The sequence below is a fragment of the Natrix helvetica genome, assembly GCF_964273705.1.
Source record: "Natrix helvetica genome assembly, chromosome: 7".
In the NCBI taxonomy this organism is placed as follows: Eukaryota; Metazoa; Chordata; class Lepidosauria; order Squamata; family Natricidae; genus Natrix; species Natrix helvetica.
In genome coordinates, this window is record NC_138558.1 from 1,084,630 (window position 1) to 1,104,671 (window position 20,042).

The 20,042-nt window shown below is 49.0% G+C and overlaps 1 protein-coding gene across 1 annotated transcript in view; it reads right to left on the reverse strand.

The window, feature by feature from the left end:
* DYSF (dysferlin) overlaps positions 1-20,042 on the reverse strand; it is a 123,448-nt gene that overhangs the window by 41,968 nt on the left and 61,438 nt on the right. The window contains exons 29-34 of the mRNA XM_081960009.1: positions 13,569-13,742; positions 10,274-10,367; positions 8,803-8,880; positions 4,570-4,751; positions 3,640-3,780; positions 1,458-1,501 (exon numbers count right to left, since the gene is read on the reverse strand). Coding sequence (XP_081816135.1) covers positions 1,458-1,501; positions 3,640-3,780; positions 4,570-4,751; positions 8,803-8,880; positions 10,274-10,367; positions 13,569-13,742 — 713 coding nt within the window. The remainder of the gene's footprint in view (positions 1-1,457; positions 1,502-3,639; positions 3,781-4,569; positions 4,752-8,802; positions 8,881-10,273; positions 10,368-13,568; positions 13,743-20,042) is intronic.

Genomic DNA, 20,042 nt, shown 5'->3' on the forward strand with positions numbered 1-20,042 from the left:
CTTTTTTAACTTTCCAGGCTGCCTTGGGGCTTCCTCCAGGACAAACCAGGTCTAACCCTGTTTAGCTTGGTTGACCTCAAGCAAAGTTGGCTTGCCCCTATTTCTGCTGTGGTTTGGCTAGACAACCCAATAGCCTGGCATACAATCAGACTGAGGTATAGACCTAAAATGTTGGCAACAAAATAAGCTCCTCCTCTTCCAGTCCCAATTTGGAAGAGGAATTTGAGCATGTGGGTCCCATCATCCACAGCTGCACTAAGACCCAGCCTTTGCTTTCCAACGGGACCCAGGTGTCCCTCCCATTATGGGCATCCAGAAAGGAACCATGGGTGATGAGGAGCAAATAACCAAATGGGTGTTGTGACAGCAGATTGGAATCTGTACCAAGGGTGCAAATGCTCTCAAGTCTGCTACTGGTTTGCTGGCCCTGCGTGTGCACCGCAAGTGGGCAAGTAGAACAGCGAGTGGAGGGGGGCACGCAGCTGTGCCGTGCGATTTAGAGCGGATATAAATGGGTGGCACAGCTGAAGTTTTATTTTAGTTTTTGTTAAAGCACTTTTTAGAACCGGTAGTAAAAAAAAAGGTTTAAAAAAGTAAAAAAGAACTCCTGAGAATCAGCTCTGCTGTGCAATTGTCAGAACTTGCTTTTCAATTTTTTAAAACTTTTTTATTAGCATTTATTTACTACCGGTTCAGGCAAACTGGCCCAAACCGGTAGCATTTAACTCCTGAGCTGTATGCGAGTTTTTCTCAAACTCATCAAGTTTAAGCTGGGTGGACTTCAATTCCCAGAATTCCTCAGCCAGCCAAGCAGGCTGGGGGATTCTGGGAGGTGAAGTCCACACGGCTTCAAGTTAAGGAAGGTTGAGAAACGGTGTTCCAAATTTCTCACCTTTACGATGTGTGGACTTCAGCTCCCAGAGTTCCCCAGGCAGCAGGGTTGGCTGGGGGATTCTGGGACCTGAAGTCATCTTAACATTCAGAAGGTTGAGGGCCAGGATGGAGCAACCGGAAGGCGCTCTAACTTTTCCTACATATATTGCTTTGCTTTGTTGATCTTTGAGGGGCTGCCACAAAGAGGGGGTCAGCCTATTCTAGAAAGCAGCAGAAGGCAGGACAAGAAGCAATGGATGGAAACTAATCAAGGGGAGAAGAAACCTGGAATTGGGGAGAATTTCCTGATAGTGGGAATTAACCAGTGGAACAGCTTGCCACCAGAAGTTGTGAATGCTCCATCACTGGAGGTTTCAAGAAGAGATCGGGCAGCCATTTGTCTGGAATGGTGTAGTCTCTCCTGCTTGGGTGAGGGGTTGGACTAGAGGACCTCTAAGGTCCCTTCAAACTCTGTTATTCTGTTATGTCACCATTTTGAGGAAAGCTCTGGATTCTTGCCTTCAACCACAATCCTGCCCAGCTCAGTGATGACCCAAAGCAGACACCGCAGCATCTGCAGACACCAGGAGAGTCTTACCTCAAAGCCTGGGATGTGATGGACAGCTGGCTGGAAGAGAAAAACACACAACGAATATCCAAGTGACAGCCTGGTTCTCGGAGGAAGAAGAAAACTCTGGCATGGCAAACGTTGAAGTCCACACATCTTGAAGCTGGCAAGGTTGAGAAATGGGGCTTGGGACCTCTCAACCCTCTGGCATTTCTCAGCTTTAAGGTGCCTGGATTTCAACTCCCAGAATTCCCCAGCCAGCGCTCGTCACTCCTCAAACAGGTCAAGTTGCATGACGGCCCAGGAGAAAGTCTTGGACGCTTCAGAGATGCACAAATCCTGCTTCATGACAGAGGAATGGCTCAGCATTCAACCAACATGGAATCAGGGTTTGGTCCCCACATTACAAAAAAGGTGTTGAGACTTTGGGAAAAGGGCAGAGAAGAGAAAGTAAGACGATCAAAGGCCTGGAGACTAAAAAATAGGATGAATGGCTGGAAGAGGAGGGGGGAGGGGGGAGGGGGGAGGGGGAGGAGGAGGGGAGGGGGAAAGAGGAGAGGAGCAGCTGGAAGGGAAGCTGGGGATGAGGAGGAAGATGAAGAGGAGGAGGAGAGACAAAGGGAAGAGGAGCTGGGGACAAGGAAGAGGAGGAAGGAGGAAGAGAAGGAAGAAGAAGAGAAGAAAGAAGGAGAGGAGGAGGAGAGGAAAAGGGAGGAGGGGCAGGAAAGAGCAAACTACTTCTGATGCCCAGAAAGGACAGAAAGGGGCATCGCCATGAGGCTCCCATCCTCCGCCGGAGCCCTTTCTCTTCCACCTTCTGCTCAGGGAAGCCCTGGGCTCTCCAGAGAGCCCCTCCCCTCTCCGCTGGGTTAAGCCCAGAAGCCCAAGGAAGCCCCCTCCCAAGCCCTGCAGGGTAGCCCAAGCACCCCTCCTCAGTCCAAGAGCGCCACCGTGTGGCCAGCACCAGGCTTTGCATCCTTTCAAGATGGGCAGCCAGAATTCCAGGCCAGAAGTTAGGAGTCTGCCTGTGGACGAGCAGGAAGACCCCCTCCCCGACCTCTGAGACCACCACCCCCCGACACAGAAATCACTTTTGGGGGGGTCTTAGCACCCTCATCTTCACAGGCATGGATTTCAGAATTATTTTATGCTGGTGGCAATACAGGAACGGCCTCCTGCAGCCCTCTGCCACTCCAAAGGGAGCCCGGAAGGGCCACAGGAGGGTTGCGGGAGGCCACGGCAGTCGGGAACGGAGCCTCGGAGCCACTTTCGCCGGGGGAAGCACGGCAGGCCCGACCCTCACTCTTTCCAGGGTGGCCCCACAGGCTACTCCAGCCTCTACTATTATTATTATTATTATTTGCATTAAAAGAATTGTTAGCATCTGAGTATTGAAAATTATATTAATTTTATAATTTGATGATGATGATGATGATGATGTAATAATATAATATAAATTATAAAAATTTGGGCTCGTGTGCCACCTGCTGCTTAAGGAGAGGGAGCCACCGGACTGAAGATGGACAAAACAGCCAGTGGGGGAGAGAAGAGGGATGGGACGAACATTTGGGGGGGGGGCACTGCCACCCCCTGCGACGTCATTTACTTCCAGCTAGTCCTTGACTTACAACTGTAAAGCAGCCTCCCCATCAGAGTCAGGACATCATAAATCAGGCCACCTACGCGACTGACTCAAACTTACGACTTTTTTGCAGCAGTCGTTAAACAAGTGTTGCGGTCGTTAAGCGAACCAATGGTGTCGCTCTAGGCCAGTTTCGGCGAACATTGGGAAGCAAATGCCGGTTTTCAGTTTAAAAACGTGATGGCTGTGGGAAGCTGCAAACGGCCATAAAGGCAGGTCGGGTACTGAGGTCCAAAGGGCAGACAGGCGACCGGCAGGGGAGGACAGTCGTCAGAACTCCTCATCCGGTTCGTAAGTACCCTCAGGGAGGTCTGTTGTAACTTTTAATGGTCGCTAATGGGTCAGTCATAAATCGAGGACTACTTGAAAGGATGTAGGGTAGGTGTGAGGGCATCATGGCTTCACCCATGGTTAGATCTCTAATCCCTTCCATGGCCTTGGGAGCAGAATTCCCCCTTTGGCTGAGCTGCATCTGCACCCCCCCCCCTTCAGCCTTCAGGTCTCCTGCTCCCCCCCCTTCCAGGCTTCAAGTCCTCCCCACAAGCCCCCAACTCACCTTCTCTCTCTGGATCAGCTCAAAGGCCGCCAGCAGCTCCCCTGCAGTCCGGCTGCCCCTCACGATGGGATACCAGGACAACCTCGGTGTGTGGTCAAGAGTGGGCTTGCAAACACAGCGGCCCAGGAATTCGTCCGCACCCTGGTCCGAGGGAGGAAGAGGGGGGGCAGATTCTGAGATCACTCTTAATCCTCTGTCATTTGAATCTGGTTTTTTAATATTTGCAATTGGTTTTACATCTACATGTTTTTATTTCATTGTAAGCCACCCAGACCTGTCTAGAATTGTGAGGTGATGACAGAAAAAAATAATAAAGGGAGGGAGGAAGAGGAAGAGAGGAAGGAAGAGAGGAGACTGCTAATTTTAGCATTTCCATGCAGTGTCACTCTACTGATACAGTAGAAGAAAATATTTGTAGCTCAGGGTTGAAATGAGAGATCCTTGTTGCTCTCTGAGCTTAGTGGTTTCTTGCAAATATTTCATGATCCAAGTAGGTAACATCATCAGTGCTAGAAGGGAGTGGGGTTTGTGGAGAGAACGAGGGAGGAAGGAGGAGAGAGGAGGAAGAAGGAGGAGGAGGAGGAGGAAGGAGAAGAAGGAGAAGGAGAAGGAGAAGGAGAAGCAGAAGGAGAAGAAGAAGAAGAAGAAGAAGAAGAAGAAGAAGAAGAAGAAGAAGAAGAAGAAGAAGAAGAAGAAGAAGAAGAAGAAGAAGAAGAAGAAGAAGAAGAAGAAGAAGAAGAAGAAGAAGAAGAAGAAGAAGAAGATTATTGATGTCGTTACCTAGTTGGGTCATGAGAGGCCTGCAAGAAACTAGCTGTAGGTTGTGATCTCCTGATTGTCTTCTTAATGCCCGCCCGCAATCTCTGCTCTGACCATAACTGAACGGAGGGCCTCCTGCTTGGCCTGGCTTCTTGCCCTTTGCCCACTTACGTAGGTGTCCTGGTCATAGATTTCAATCACGATGTCAGGAGGGGATTCAGCAACATTTTGGGGAGCCCCAAAGATTTCAATCTCGTAGAAGATCAGCGTTTGATCCCAGGTGGGGTTTAGCGTGTTCTTTGCGACCACCGTCTTTTGGCTCTGGTGGAGGAAGGAGACGATGGCGTAGGGATCTGTGAAGGACAGGAGGAGGAGATAATTGGATAGTCCACCTTCCGTGGTGCCCAGGAGCACGGCTGAGCTTTTAGTATGGACAGCTAGTCCTCAACTTACAAGACTGCCCCAAAGGTGCTTTTTTCAAGTGGCATCTGGACTTTCTGGGTTTTCTTTGAAGACATTTCGCTTCTGTTTAGGTTTTTATTTTTTCATTTTCATAACATATAAATCCCATGTCTACTATTACGTAGCCAACATTGTATTGTATTGTTAAATGTTTACATCAATTCGTCTTACCATCAACTCCCAAAAACGATTATTGGCTCTTCTGCTCTCCATACACCATATTTGTACCTTATCCATCACTTTCTTCTCCCTCTCTCCTCTCCCTCCCTCCCTCCTTTCTTCCCTCTGTCATCCTTCTCTTCTCTACTTCCCCTTCCTCTCTCCTATCCCTCTCTTCTTCCCTTTCCTCTCTCCTCTACTCCCCACTCTTCATCTCATTTACTTGGTGTATTTCAGCTTCTGAGCGAGCAACATTTCTACATGCCTTTCCTTGCCTCCATCTCCACCACCTTCTGCCCCATAATCCTGCACCATGTCTGCCTTCCTTGAACCCCAAGCTACATCATCACCCCTATTGTAGACACACATCTACTCACCCATATTCCTAGCGATGTCCTATGGAGGTTCTCCACCATCCAGGTCAGGGGTCGCCAGCCCAAAACACTCAAAGAGCCACAAAGGTCCTAACCGGAAGCCCCCCCCCCCCGTTCAATTCTGAAGGCCCCCTGGAAGTCCAGTCCCCCCCCACCATAGAGTCTCCTCTTAGGGCGGCGTCCTTTTTCCTCTACCTGTCCTAATTGAAAGCCCTATCAATGGTGGAGCCTCAGCAGAGGAATGAAAGAGGCACTTATGTGGCTCCAGAGCCAAAGGTTGCTGACCCCTGATCCAGGTCATGGTTGTCCCAAAGGTGCTTTTTCCAAAAGGCACCTGGACTTTCTTGGTGGTTTTCCTTTGAAAAAACCTTTCGCTTCTCATCCAAGAAACTTCTTGAGTTCTTCACTGAAAACGTTTCTTGGATGAGAAGTGAAACGTTTTCAAGGAATAAAAGCAAGAAAGTCAATCTGACTTTTGGAAAAGCACCTCTGGGCTATTCCTGGTCCTGTTATCATCAGCAAGAAACGATGCCCCCTTTTGACTTGAAGAGAAGAAATCCAGAGGTGGAGCACAATAGGAGATGGCATTCTTCAGATAGCTATAATCACCCAAAAAACAAAAAAAAACAAAAAAAAACCTGGGTTTTAGGAACCCTGTGAGAATAAATGAATGTAGATCTCAGGCTTCCTTCTTCTCTTGGAGGAGGCCACCAAGTTGGGAGCTGAATCTTCAAAGGATACCTCACCATTCCTGCTCACAGCCATCCAATCACTCCTGCTTCTTCAGGCTCTAGTTAAGGGGCAGGGGTGTCCAAAGTTGGCCACTTTGGATTTCAACTCCGCAAGTCTTAAAGTGGCCAACTTTGGACCCCCCTGCTTTAGTCAATACCATCTTCAAAAATGAACCCATCATTTTGAATTTCTGGACTTGGGCAACCAAGGAGCCCAATGGAGACCCTGCTTCCCCTCCAGATCAAATCTCAAGCAGTTTCAAAACCTCCCTCTTAGGCTGGATGAAGCCAGAAGACCGAGGCTGCCCAGTCTCTGATAGAAAGAACGGTTGCAGGAATTGGCTATAGTGAAAAGAAGGACTAGGGGTGACATGAGAGAGGTCTTCCAATAACTAAGGGACTGCCACGAAGAAGAGGGGGTCAGCTTATTGCCCAAAGCAGGAGAAGAAATAATGGATGGAAACCCATCAAGCAACCTGGAATTAAGGAGAAACTTCCTAACAGTGAGGACAATTAATCCGTGGAACAGCTTGCCACCAGAAGTTGTGGGGGCTCCATCAGTGGAGGTTTTCAAGAAGCAATTGGACAACCATTTGTCTGATACAGTATAGGCCAGATCTCCTGGTTGAGCAGGGGGCTGGACTAGAAGATCTCCAATTCTGTTGCTCTGTTATTCTTTCTATGACCAGGTGTATCCATCCCTCAAGCCAAAAGGAAGTCCAGAATGGTATAGGATCTCCTTCTATGGGCAGGGGGTTGGGCTAGAAGACCTCCCAGGTGCCTTCCAACCCTATTATTCTATGTTCTATATGTCACCTCCAGATCTAATCTCAAGGGCTTTTAAACCCCTCTTCCTCGTCGTGAGGCTGGGGGAGCCCAGAAGGTTTGCTGCCCATTCTTTAATGCTAGGCCCTGGATGTGGAGCTTCTGCCCACCCACCCCCACCCATCCACACACAGCTGCCTCTGTGGGCCTTAATGTAGGTTGGGAACCACCGAGACCGATGGGATCAGTCTCAATCAGAAAAGAGCCAGAAGGGACCTTGGAGGTCTTCTAGTCCAGCCCCCTACTCAAGCAGGAGACCCTATGCCATTCCAGACAGGTGGCTTGAAAACTTCCAGTGATGGAGCCCCCACAACTTCTGGTGGCAAGCTGTTCCACAGATTAATTGCCCTCAGTGTCAGGAAGCTACTCCTTAATTCCAGGTTGCTTCTCTCCTTGATTAGTTTCCATCCACTGTTTCCTGTCTTCAGGTGCCTTGGGAAATCAGTTGCCCCCCTCTTCTTTGGGGCATCCCCTCAAATACTGGAAGCCTGTCATCATGTCACCTCCTGGTCCTTCTTTTCTCTAGACTAGTCAAACCCAAATCCTGCAACCCAGTGGTGGGATTCAAAAACGTTCACTCCTGGTTCTGTGGGCGTGGCTTGGTGGGCGTGGCTTGGTGGGCGTGGCAGGGGAAAGACACTGCAAGCTCCCCGTTTCCTCTCAATCAGCTGGGACTCGGGAGGCAGAGAATAGGTGGGGGGAGGGGGTATTTACTGGTTCTCTGAACTACTCCAAATTTCCGCTACCGGTTCTCCAGAACCGGCCACAACCGGCTGAATCCCCCCCCCCCTGCAGCAACCATTCTTCCTATGGTTTAGTCTCCAGCCCCTAAATCCTCTGAGTTTCCCTTCTCTGCCCCTTTTCCAAAGTCTCCGCATCTTTTTTGTAATGTGGGGACCGAAGACGGATTCCAGGTGTGGCCTTACTAAGGCTTTACAAAGGTTTTACTAGGACTTCACGTGATCTCTTGTGATGGGAAGAGGCACCTCAGCTGTGGCTGCGTTTCTGCCTTCCGTGCTGGGCCAGGGGGACGCCGACTGTGCTGCCCTCCACCCAATTTGCGAAAGCCCTCCAACAGACGCCTCCGTCTCCCCTCTGCACCCGTCCCAGGCTTCACTTCTATGGCCCTGAAAGGGGCTCCTTTATGCTTTGTTCCACCAACAGCAAATCACAACTCCATCCTGTCGACATCTGGGCGGCTGTTGTCATTGGCTGCCGTCCATGCAGAGAAAGCTACTCCCACTCGGTCCAGCCAATCAGGAAGGATGAGGTCATCCGTTTGGAGAGAGACTTTGAGTTCAAGGCAACAAACATGCTCAAAAACACACACACACGCACACACGCACACACACACACACACACACACCCGTGTGCATGCGTGTGTGTGCAGGAGAAAGGAGAGCTTTTCTGGAGGGAAAGAGCAGATCCCTCTGGATTTGGCGTAGGTGGTGATCGCTTGGTCCCTCTTTAGGAATCGCTTTCTCCATGAAAGCCACCCCAGAGGAAGAGGAGCATCTGGGGGCTCATTGGGGAAGGGCAAAGGTTGGAGGCAAAGGGCATCTGTCCACCCGCTGCCCCACAGAGGTCCCTGTTCCAATGGAAAAGAGGATCAGAGGTCAAAATGGTCCCAAAAAGGAACCTCGGCCTTTTCACCTCATCTAGAGAGGTTGGCTTGAAAGTCTGGTGCCACTCAAGTGTTTCAGAAGAATTCCCAAATTAGATCCGATGAAGGAGAAGATTCGTAGCTCTGGGTTGAACTGGGGTGGGGGTGGGGTGGGGGGGGGTCCTTGGTCCCCTCTGAGCTTGGACGTTTTCTTGCAGGCGTTTCAGGACCCAACTAGGGAACGTCTTACCTGAAAAACTGTCCTTATCCAAGGCCAGCAGATCCCTCGCCTGGTAGACGTAGCAGCGCAGGTGGTAGCGATTTCCGTCTTCAAGGAGAGAAACACAACAACACATCAAAAGCAACAATATGGAACTGAACACCTGGCTTCAAAATGAAGGGTCTAGAGCAGGGGTGTCCAAACGTGGGAACGTTAAGACTTCTGGACTTCAACTCCCAGAATTCTTCAGCCAGCTATGCAAATTGGGGGATGCTGGCTGGGGAATTCTGGGAGCTGAAGTCCACGAGTCTTAACGTTGCCACCTTTGGAGACCCTTCCTGGTCTGACCCCACCCTGTCTCCCTTATCAATGTATGTTGTTGTTGTTATCACTATTTCATAGTTTCATTCTTCTTTCAATAACTCTTGGACCCACTCAGATTCTCTGATTCTAAGGCAGATCAAAAATAATGAAATCAAACTCTCCCCAATGTGACGAGAATAGAATAGAATAGAACAGAACAGAACAAAACAGAACAGAATAGAATAATGGAATGGAATAGAATAGAAATAAGAATGAAAGGAATAGAATAGAATAGAATAGAATAGAATAGAATAGAATAGAATAGAATAGAATAGAATAGAATAGAATAGAATAGAATAGAATAGAATAGAATAGAATAGAATAATAATGGAACGGAATAGAATAGAACGGAACAGAATGGAACAGAACAGAAGAGTTGGAAGAGAGGGTCATCTAGTCCAACCCCCTACTCAAGCAGGAGACCCTAAATCAGGGGTGTCAAACTCGATTTCAGTGAGGGCCACATCAGGGTTGTGTTTGACCTCAGGGGGCCGTGGGTATGAGGCCAGGTTGGCTGTGGCCAGCTCGATGTCACTCATGTCGGGGGCGCCTGTGGCGGCCTGAGTGCTTCTGCCAGCGAAAGAGGGCTCCCGAGCTCCGTTTTCAGCTGCCATGGCCTCCTGCAGCCCTCTGCCAGTCAAAACGGAACCTGGAAGGGCCACACGAGGGTTGCAGGAGGCCACGGCAGTCGGAAACGGAGCTCGGGAGCCACTTTCGCTGGCGGAAGCACTGCAGGCCGGACCCTCGCTCTTTCCAGGGTGGCCCCACGGTCAGATCTAAGTCCCCTGTGGGCCGCATCCAGCCCCCAGGCCTTCAGCTTGACACCTCTGCCCTAAACCATTTCAGACAAATGGTGCTCTAATCTCTTCTTAAAAACTTCCAGCATTGGAGCATCCACAACTTCTGGAGGCAGGTAGTTCCCCTGATTAAATTCCTCCTCAATTCCAGGTTGCTTCTCTCCTTGATTGCTTTCCCTCCCTTGTTTCTCATCTTGCATTTTGGAGCTTTGGAGACCCCCTCCTCACTGCGAAGGCCCCTCACATATTGGAAGGCTGCTTCTCATGGCTTGGAACCTTTCCAGCCCCTCTGACCCACGGATCCCCCCCCTTCTTCCCCCCCCCCCCGAGGGGATACTTACAGTCAAAGATGCACGAAATGGTCGGTCGGTTCACTCCGAAGTTGAGGGTCGCCACTGATTTCCCATCATCGCTCTTGTCGTCTGTCACCCCACCCTAAAACAGAAGTCGGTTTGGTTTTGTCATGGGGAGGGCATACTGACCCCCCCCTCCACATACACACACACACACACACACACACACACACTCGCTTTTCTGCAGAAAGAGAGATTTTCAATGCACACTGTTTTTTTTAAAAAAACATTTTATCTCTCTTTGTTTGCTTTTTGGTTGTTAATATATTTTGGGGGGAATTTGTACAGTTAGTCTTCAATATGTGACCACAATGGGGCCCAAAATTTCTGCTGCTAAGAGAAACATTGGTTAAGTGAGGTTTTCCCCATTTTGCAACCTTTTTTGCCACCGCTGTAAAGCGAATCACTGCCGTTGTTAAGTTAGTAACAGTAAGTGAACTGTGGGGGTAAATCCAGGGCCAGCTGTACGTGGTAACTGATGGGGGCGGCAGTCCTGCCAGGAAGGAATGGTTTGGGGTGGGCATGTTCAGGTTTATAAGTGGACCCTCCACCATCTCAGACAGGGGGCTGTCCAGGCTCTTCTTCAAAGAGTCCAGGGATGGAGCACCCACAATTTCTGGAGGCAGGCTGTTCCACTGGTTATTTGTTCTAATTGTCAGGAGGTTTCTCCTTCATTCCAAGTTGCTTCTCTCCTTGATTTGTTTCCATCCAGGAAGAGGAGTCCTTGGTGCTCTCTGAGCTTGGTGGTTTTCTTGCAGACGTTTCATGACCCAACTAGGGAACATCATCAGTGCAAGAAGGGAGTGGGGTTTGCAGGAAGGAGGAGGAGGAAGGGGAAGGGGGAAGAGGAGGACTGTGTGTCCCCTGGTGCTCTCTGAGCTTGGTGGTTTTCTTGCAGACGTTTCATGACCCAACTAGGGAACATCATCAGGGCTAGGCTCCTTCGTTTCAATCCTGAGCTACAAAGGTTCCTCTTTGTTGGTCTCCAGAATCCGAAGAAGTCATTAAAAGCAAAAGCTGTGGCCTCCCCACAGGAGCGTCTCGTGGCTAGGAGTGGGGCCAAGCCTTGCCCACAGCCGGGTCCTTTGCACAGGAGGACAGTGCCGTGGATTTGGGGCTGGGGGCAGGGGGTGGGCGTCCTGAAAAGGCCTTGGAGTGAAAGGGACAGCCCCAGAGAGCCGAGATGCTGGCTCTCAAGGTGAGTAAGAAAATACAGAGAGGTCTCTTTCTTCTTTTCTTTCCTTTTTTTAAGAAAACCACATGACTCAATGCTATATATTAACTTGTTTTAAAACCTAGTCCAAATTGTTGGGTGGGGGAGGGGGAGGAGACAAATTGCAGCATAAAAGAAAATTCGGAGGCAGGAGAAACATAATGAAGTCTTTGTGCAGGAGCCCAAAGATTATGAAATCCAATGTCTTCCAAAAAAAAGAAAAAAGCCCAGGATATTAGTTAAGAAAATAAATGTGGGAATGGGGCAGGGTTGGGGAGGGGGGGGGCTGTCTATCCCCCTCCTCCCAGCTGAGGCTTCAATCCAGCCACATAAGAAAGAAAACAACACTGGAAGATGCTCTGGAGTTTGACCCTCTGAGCCAGGCTGAGGGCAACACGTCAGAGTACCCGAATGAGGGAAGGGGCCTTGGAGGTCTTCTAGCCCAACCCCCCCGCTCAGGCAGGAGACTCTATCCCATTCCAGACAAATGGCTGTCCAATCTCTTCTTCAAGGCCTCCAGTGATGGAGCACCCACAACTTCTGGTGGCAAGTTGTTCCACGGGGTTAATTGTCCTCCCTGTGAGGGAGTTCCTCCTTCGTTCCAGGTTGCTTCTCTCCTTGGTGAGTTTCCACCCGTTGCTTCTTCTTGTCCTGCCTTCAGGGGCTTTGGAGAAGAGGTGGACCCCCTCCTCTTCTCCGTGGCACATCCACTGAAGTCCACGAGGGTTAAGAGTTGGAGATCCCTGCCATGAAGTATCGTATCTCCCAAGGTCCACTGGATCTGAAGCCTTGAGCTGGCTCTGGGTCTCCCTGGTTGACATAATAAGCCCTGTTTCATTGAGCCATCAAAGCCGGCTTACAACCCACACGAAGCCATAAGCTCTGGTTTACTGGGGGAGCTGAAGCCCCCAAGTCTTAAAAGTTACCACGGTTGGGGTCGCTTGGGAGCAGCCATCCCTTCAGGGAAGAGAATTTCCTCACCCCGAAAATCCATCAGGGTGAAGAAGGAAATACGTAAATGCAACAACGGAAGGAGGGAGAAAGGAGAGGGTAAAAGAAGAAATGGAAAAGGAGAGGAAGTAAGGGACGGGTAGGAAGAGTAGGAGAGACGGTAGGAAGGGGAAGAAGAGAGGAGGGGTGGGGGAGAGGGAGGGGAAGAAGAAAAGAGGAAGGAGAGGAGGATTTTTAAATGAATTGTGATAAATGTTAAAAGGCAACACATAAATATTAATAGTACTTATGAGAATGTGTATTTGTGAATGTATATATGAGAAAAAATAAAACTTTCTTTAAAAAGGGAGAGAGAATGCAAGAGAGAGAGAGAGAGAGAATGAGAGAGAAAGTGAGGAAAAAGAATGAGAGAGAATGAATGAGATAGAGAAAGAGAGCATGAGAGAAAATGAAATAGAGAATTAGGGAGAGAGAAAATAAGTAAAAGCATCAACGGAAGGAGGGAGAAAGTAGAGGGAAAGAAGAAAGGGAAAAAGAGAGGAAGCAAAGGAGGAGGAGTAAGAGAGTAAGAGACAGGATAGGAGGAAGGGGGAGAAGAGAGGAGGAAGGAGAGGAGGATAACATGTAAATATGAGTAGTACTTAGGAGAATGTGTATTTGTGAATGAATAGATGTGAAAGAAAAAGGACCATTTTTCACACTCACAACCGTTGCCACGCCCTCCGTTTATCACGTGATCAAACATTCCTGATGCCTGGCAACTGCTTCACATTTATGACGGTTGCAGCCTTCTGGGGTGAGGTGATCCGCTTTTGCGACCTTCTGGCAAGCGAAGTCAAAGGGGGAAATCCAGATTCCCTTAATAACCAGGATACAGAATGACAGAGCTGGAAGGGGCCTTGGAGGTCTTCTAGTCCAGCCCCCTGCTCAGAGAGGAAACCTGCTACCATTTCAAAGAAATGATTGTAGTAAGTGGGTGCATGTAACTTCACAACCGCAGTGATTCGCTTAAAAACTGCCTCGCTTAGCGACAGGAAACTTGGGCTCAATTGTGGTGGGGACCAGCTATACTTGGGGGAAAGGAAGGAGGGTGGGAGAGGAGCCCATTGAACGACCTACCAAGGCCCCTTCCAAGGCGAAGACAGCGGCTGGGCCCGTGTGCTCCAGGGGCTCCATGCGACGCCTCCAGCGCCGACGGCGAAAGGAATCCGTCTTGCGGTACTTCATGTGGAAGGTCCAGCCGAAGAGGGAGGCGTATTCCCACCCTTCCCCTTCCAACTCCTCCTGTTTGTACTGGGGGGGGAGGAAAGAGGATTTTGCTTCAGTGACACGTAACCAAGACATCTGCTAGTGGAGAAGGCTTAATAGAAGGGACCTTGGAGATCTTCTAGTCCAACCCCCTCCTGCTCAGGCAGGAGACCACCTACATCAGTGGTTCCCAACCTTTTCTTCATCACGCCCCCCCTTTAAATACCTTTTGTGGTCAGGGACCCCCAAGACCTAACCCAAAATTTAAATCATAACATTTCTTCAAGCTTTTGTTGACCCCTGAGATGACCTCAAGGCCCTTCCCCCTTCCTCCCCCAGGGGTCTGCTGGCCACAGATTGAGAACCGCCGGCCGAGAGCATCCCAGACAAAGGGCTGTCCAGTTTTTTCTTTAAAACCCCCCGTGATGGAGCCCCCACAACTTCTGGAGGCAGGCAGTTCCCCTGGCTAATTGTTCTCACTGTCATTTATGGAGATCGTCCGTCATTCAGGTCACAGTTATCCCAAAGGTGCTTTTTTCAAAAGGCAACTGGACTTTCTTGGGGTTTTTTCCCCCTTCTCATCTGAACTGAAGAAGCTTCTCTGATGAGAAGCGAAACTTTTTCAAGGGAAAAACAAAATCCAAGGTTGCCTTTTGGAAAACCCCTTTGGGACAACCGTGAACTGGATGACGGAGAACCTTCAAAGACTTTCCCCCCAAGAGGAGGCTGAGGGACATCACACATCCTCGCCCAACCTGTGCTAGGAGAAGGAAGAAAACCTTGACCCCAGGACCCCACCCAAGGCACGTTGAGTCTGGGTTGGAGAGCGCATGAAAGGAACTTCCTGAGAACATGGGAGAAAAACAATGCCCACAATGCAGATTTAAGCCACAATTAGAGCATGTGATTTTATTTTCCTGGGCTCCAAAATCACCGCAGATGGGGACGGCAGCCAAGGAATTAAAAGAGGCTTGCTCCCGGGGAGGAACGCTATGGCAAATCTAGACAGCATACTGAAAAGCAGAGACATCCCCCTGCCAACTGAAGGGCGTCTAGTCAAGGCTGTGGTTTTCCCAGTGGCCATGGATGGCTGTGAAGATTGGACCACAAGGAAGGCTGAGCACCAAAGAATGGAGGCCTTTGAAGGATGGTGCTGGAGAAGAAGACTCCTGCATTGAGTCCCTTGGACTGCAAGGCCATCCAACCGGTCAGTCCTAGAGGAGATCAATCCTGGCTGCTCTTTAGGCGGCCAGATCCTGAAGAGGAAACTTTGGCCACCTAATGAGAAGGAAGAAGGACTCCCTGGAGAAGAGCCTCATGCTGGGAAGGATGGAGGGCAAAAGAAGAAGAAGGGGACGACAGAGAAGGAGGGGGCTGGATGGAGTCACCAAAGCAGTCGGTGTGAGCTTAAATGGGCTCCAGAGGACGGGAGAGGACAGGAGGGCCTGGAGGAACGTTGTCCATGGGGTCCCCATAGGTCTGACATGACTTCGCAACTAACAACAACAACAAGGGCATGTGAGCAAAATGCTTCCAGTCAGCTGATCCCACCATCAGCCAGTCCTGCAATTGGACTTATTATTTCATGGAACCCGACATTCCCCACGTCCCGGATGCTCTCCTGGCACGGATGTCTTTTTGGTCTCATTCCTTAGGAAGCCCACATGCCTGTTTATAGCCTGCTCTATTTTTAAGGCAACCAATTCATCGTGATGTTTTCAACATTTCTTGAAATCCAGAGTTTTGGTTGGCGTTGTGGAGAACTTGTTTAATCCTAGGGGAAACATGGGAAACATTTCCTACATTTTCCACTATGGGACTGTGGAAAGTTCTTTGTCCACATTCTAGCATTTTTTATACCTGCGGCAACAGCTAAGCTCCCAGCCCAGGGCAGCCTCCAGTGGGGATTATCCCACATCGGCCACACATCCATAAACAGCAGATGTTCTCAGCACAAGGACATAGTAAATTGCCCTCTGAATAAAAGGGCACTGGAGATGCTAGCAGGGACCTCTGGATTGTCTCCTTGGAGAGTCTGTAAGAGTGTAGGAGAATACTTGTAGCTCAGGGTTGAAATGAGGGGTGCTTGGTTCTCTCTGAGTTGGGTTGTATTTTTGCAGACGTTTCATGACCCAACTGGGTAACATCTTTAGTGTTAGAAGGGAGGGGTGTGTGTGGAGAGGAGGAGATGGAAGAAGAGAAAGGGGAAGAGGAGGCGGAGGAGGAGGAGAACAACTGTGAGTGCTTGGTGGTTTTTGAACTTAGTGGTTCCCTTGTTTCATTACCAAACTATCTGACATCATCAATGCTAGATGATAATAGGGTTTATCAAGAGGAGGAGGAGGAAGGAGAGGAGGAGGAGGAGGAGGAAGGAGAGGAGGAGGAGGAGGAGGAGGAGGAGGAGGAGGAGGAGAAGGAGAAGAAGAAGAAGAAGAAGAAGAAGAAGAAGAAGAAGAAGAAGAAGAAGAAGAAGAAGAAGAAGAAGAAGAAGAAGAAGAAGAAGAAGAAGAAGAAGACGACTGTAGGGTCCATGGTGCTGTCTGAGCTTTGTGTTTTCTTGTAGATGTTTCATGACCCAAGTAGGTAATATTATCAGAGCTAGAAAGGAGAGGAAGAGGAGAAGGAGGAGGAAGAAGAGGAGGAGGAGGAAGAGGAAGGAGGAGGAGGAAGAAGAAGAGGAAGAAGAAGAGGAGGAGGAGGGAGGAGGAGAGAGGAGGAAGGGGGTAGGAAGAAGAAGAAGAAGAACAAGAAGAGGAGGAGGAGGAGGAGGAAGACGAAGACAACAACTGTGTGGTCTCTGAGCTTGGTTGTTTGCTTGCAGATGTTTCATCACCCAACTAGGTAGTGTCATCAGTTCACCAAGCTCAGAGAGTCTCAAGGACCCCACAGCCTGGTGTACAGAAAGGCAGGCAGCCCACCCAGACGGAAAGCTTTCTGCTCACGTTGACCAGAGGCCCAACAAGGCCAGCTTCTCTTGGGTCTCGAGTGCGGCAGGGACTCCAGGCATCTCCTGCAGAATCGCCCACGGCAGCTGGCATCTGCTTTAGCCAACCCCAGGCAAATCCAGTCCCAAGAGCTTACAGCTTGCAGAAGAACGCAACTCACCGCTTCCCCCAAGAACAGCCAATGAATGGGAACTGTGCAGAAGCTTTGGACAATCTGCTCATTTCGAGCCCGGTTAAAGGAGAAGCAATTGCATCCAGCTTAGCTTTCAACAGTGACCGTCCATGGACCTCCACACGGAACCCAAATCTGGGGAGCTTCTGCTCTCAAGTCAACCTGAGTCCTCACTTGCTTGATTCTGGGACCACCATATTGTCCTACATCCTGGATGTGCCGACCAATTGTGGCTGGTCAAAGCAGTGGGCAAAGCCACCGTGTGGACCCTCAGGGACAGCTTGTCCTGATCTCTGCTGGCGGAAGCCACAGAAGGCCTGACCTTGAGTGAGGCTTCTCCCAGGGGAAGCTAACTAAGAATGATTCTATTCTTGGGTTGCTGGTCGAAAAGGAAACTGTGGTGCACAAGCTTGACCCTCACTGCGTCTCCACACCACCACTTCTCTCTTACCCAAAGCTGGAGAACAGCAGGTGCAGACTGCCAGGAACTTCTCCAGAGGATTCCAGGCATCTGTTGCGCAAGGGTGACACCTAGAGGACAGCAGAAGCACCGCCGGGAGCACACGGCGGTATCTACCCAGCTCTTTCATTAGACTGTTGTTTACTCTTTCGTTGTTTGTATGAGTTGGGGCATGGTTTACTACTTGGTTGTTGGCTAGTATTAATGTTGGTGTTAATTTGTGCTTATCTGAGTGTTGAACCACCAAGAAAATTCCCACCAACACTGGCAGGGTAAGCCACTTGTATCTAAACAGAGAGCAAACCCTCCTCCCCCCTTCTAGCACTGGTGATGTTACCTAGTCAGGTACAATGAAACATCCGCAAGAAAACAACCAAAACCAGAGAGCACCCGGGACTTCACAGTCCTCCTCCTCCTTTCTGCAAAAATCACTCTCTTCTGTTCTTGGTGAATGTATTTTTTATTCTTTTCTGTACACTGAGAGCATCTGCCCCAAAGAGAAATTCCTTGTGTGTCCAATCACTCTTGGCCAATAAAGAATTCTATTCTATTCCTATTCCTATTTTATTCCATTCTATTATTCTCTTCCCTCTTCTCTCTTCTCCTCTCCTGTTCTATTATTCTCGTCTTCTTCTCTTCTCTTCTCTTCTATTCCATTCCATATTTCTATTTTATTCTGTTCTATTATTCTCTTCTCTCTTCTCCTCTCCTTTTCTGTTCTATTATTCTCTTGTCTTCTTCTCTTCTCTTCTATTTTATTCTCTTCTCTTCTTTTATTCTCTTCTGTTCTATTATTCTCTTCTCTACTATTCTATTCTACTCCATTCCATTCCATATTTATATTCTATTCTGTTCTATATTCTATTCTATTCTCTTTTATTCTAGCACTGATGATGTTACTTAGTTGGGTAATGAAAGGTCTTCAAGAAAGAATCAAGTTCAGAGATGACCAGTAACCCCACAGTCCCTCCTCCCCCCTTCCAGCACTGATCCTCTTACTATGAATGTCATGAAATGTCTGTAAGCAAACAGCCCAGCCCTCAGTTCTCTCTTCCTTTGCTTCTTTTTCTGGGGCAACCAAGCCTCAGAGACAATGCAGAACGTTATGACCATGGAACAACAGCAGAAGATATTGTGTGCTTCCTCCTTACAGTAAGAACACACAACCACAAACAGAACGCTGCAATCGAGAAGAAGAAGAAGAAGAGGGAGGAGGAGGAGGAGGAGGAGGAGGAGGAGGAGGAGGAGGAGGAGGAGGAGGAGGAGGAGGAGGAGGAGGAGGAGGAGAAGAAGGCGCCAGATTCCTTTTGTAAAAATCCACTGTGGTGTGTCCAGGCTACCTTTGACTCCAGGAAGGCTTTCCCATCCCCACAGCTACACAATTGTGCAGGAATGAGGCTTTACCTCTAAAAGGGTTGTGTGGCATAATTGCACACACCCGCACGGAAAATTTAATTCCCCTCGAAATGTTTATTCAACATTTGGAACCTTGCAAAGCCAGAAGCCTACCAATGGCTTCCCTCCGTTTAAAAAGCAAAGCAGAATTTTAATCCTTTTACTTTAATTCAGAGTTGTAAACTCATTTTCAACAGAAGCCACTTTTCAGCTTTGGTGCATAAAAACCTCAGTAAGCGAGAAAGCCAAGTATTCCTCTACGAGGAGGGCACTCCGACCACAAGAGCTGGGCACACACAAAACTCAGCCTGCCTGGGCAGCAGCAAGCAGAGTCATCACGGTGGTCAGAAGGACAACCTAAAACCTCCTGAGGGAGACACAGCTTTGGAGGACAAGTTGACCAACATGTTGACCTGCGTCATGGGAGCGACCCAGATGGGGAGGAACTGAACCAAACCAGACAAGCCCAAAGCTTTTTTGTCAAGGAAACGGGGGGGGGGGGGGGAGGAATCCGAACAGGGATGGGCCAGAAATGGTGCCTCATGAAGATATTTAGAAAACTCAGAACTTTAAAAAAAACCCTCCTTCCAAGCTCATTCCAGAAATAAGAAATAAGATATGAGAGAGAGAGAGAGAGAGAGAGAGAGAGAGAGAGAGAGAGAGAGAGAGAGAGAGAGAGAGAAGGAGAGAGAGGGAGAAAGAGAGAAGGAGAGAGAGAAGGAGAAGGAGAGGGAGAAAAAGAGGAGAGAGAAAGAGAGAAAGAAAGAGAGAAGGAGAGAGAGGGAGAAAGAGAGAAGGAGAGAGAGGAGAGAGAAGGAGAGAGGGAGAGGAGAGAGAGAAAAAGAGAGAGGAGAGAGAGAAAAAGAGGAGAGAGAAAGAGAAAGAGAGAAAGAAAGAGAGAAGGAGAGAGAGAGGAGAGAGAGAAAAAGAGAGAAGGAGAGAGAAGGAGAGAGAGGGAGAAAGAGAGAAGGAGAGAGAGGGGAGAGGAGAGAAGGAGAGAGAGGAGGAGAGAGAGAAAAAGAGAAGGATAGAGAGAGAAGGAGAGAGAAGGAGAAAGAGAAGGAGAGAGAGGAGAGAGAGAAAGAAAGTGAGAAGGAGAGAGAGAGAAGGAGAGAGATAAAAAGAGAGGAAGAGAGAGAAATAGAAAGAGAGAAGGAGGGAAGGAGAGAGAGAAGCGTTGTTCACAACTTCACTCCATTCATACAGTCCATTTGTATTGACTTCAGTCCAATCATAGATTTAGCACAGCTCAGAATTATTGAACACAGTACATTCAGGGAGGGGCTGGCCGTTAAGATATTGCGCTCTTCCAATATTTGAGGGGCTGCCCCAACTTATTTTCCAAAGCACCTGGAGGCAGGACAAGAAGCAAT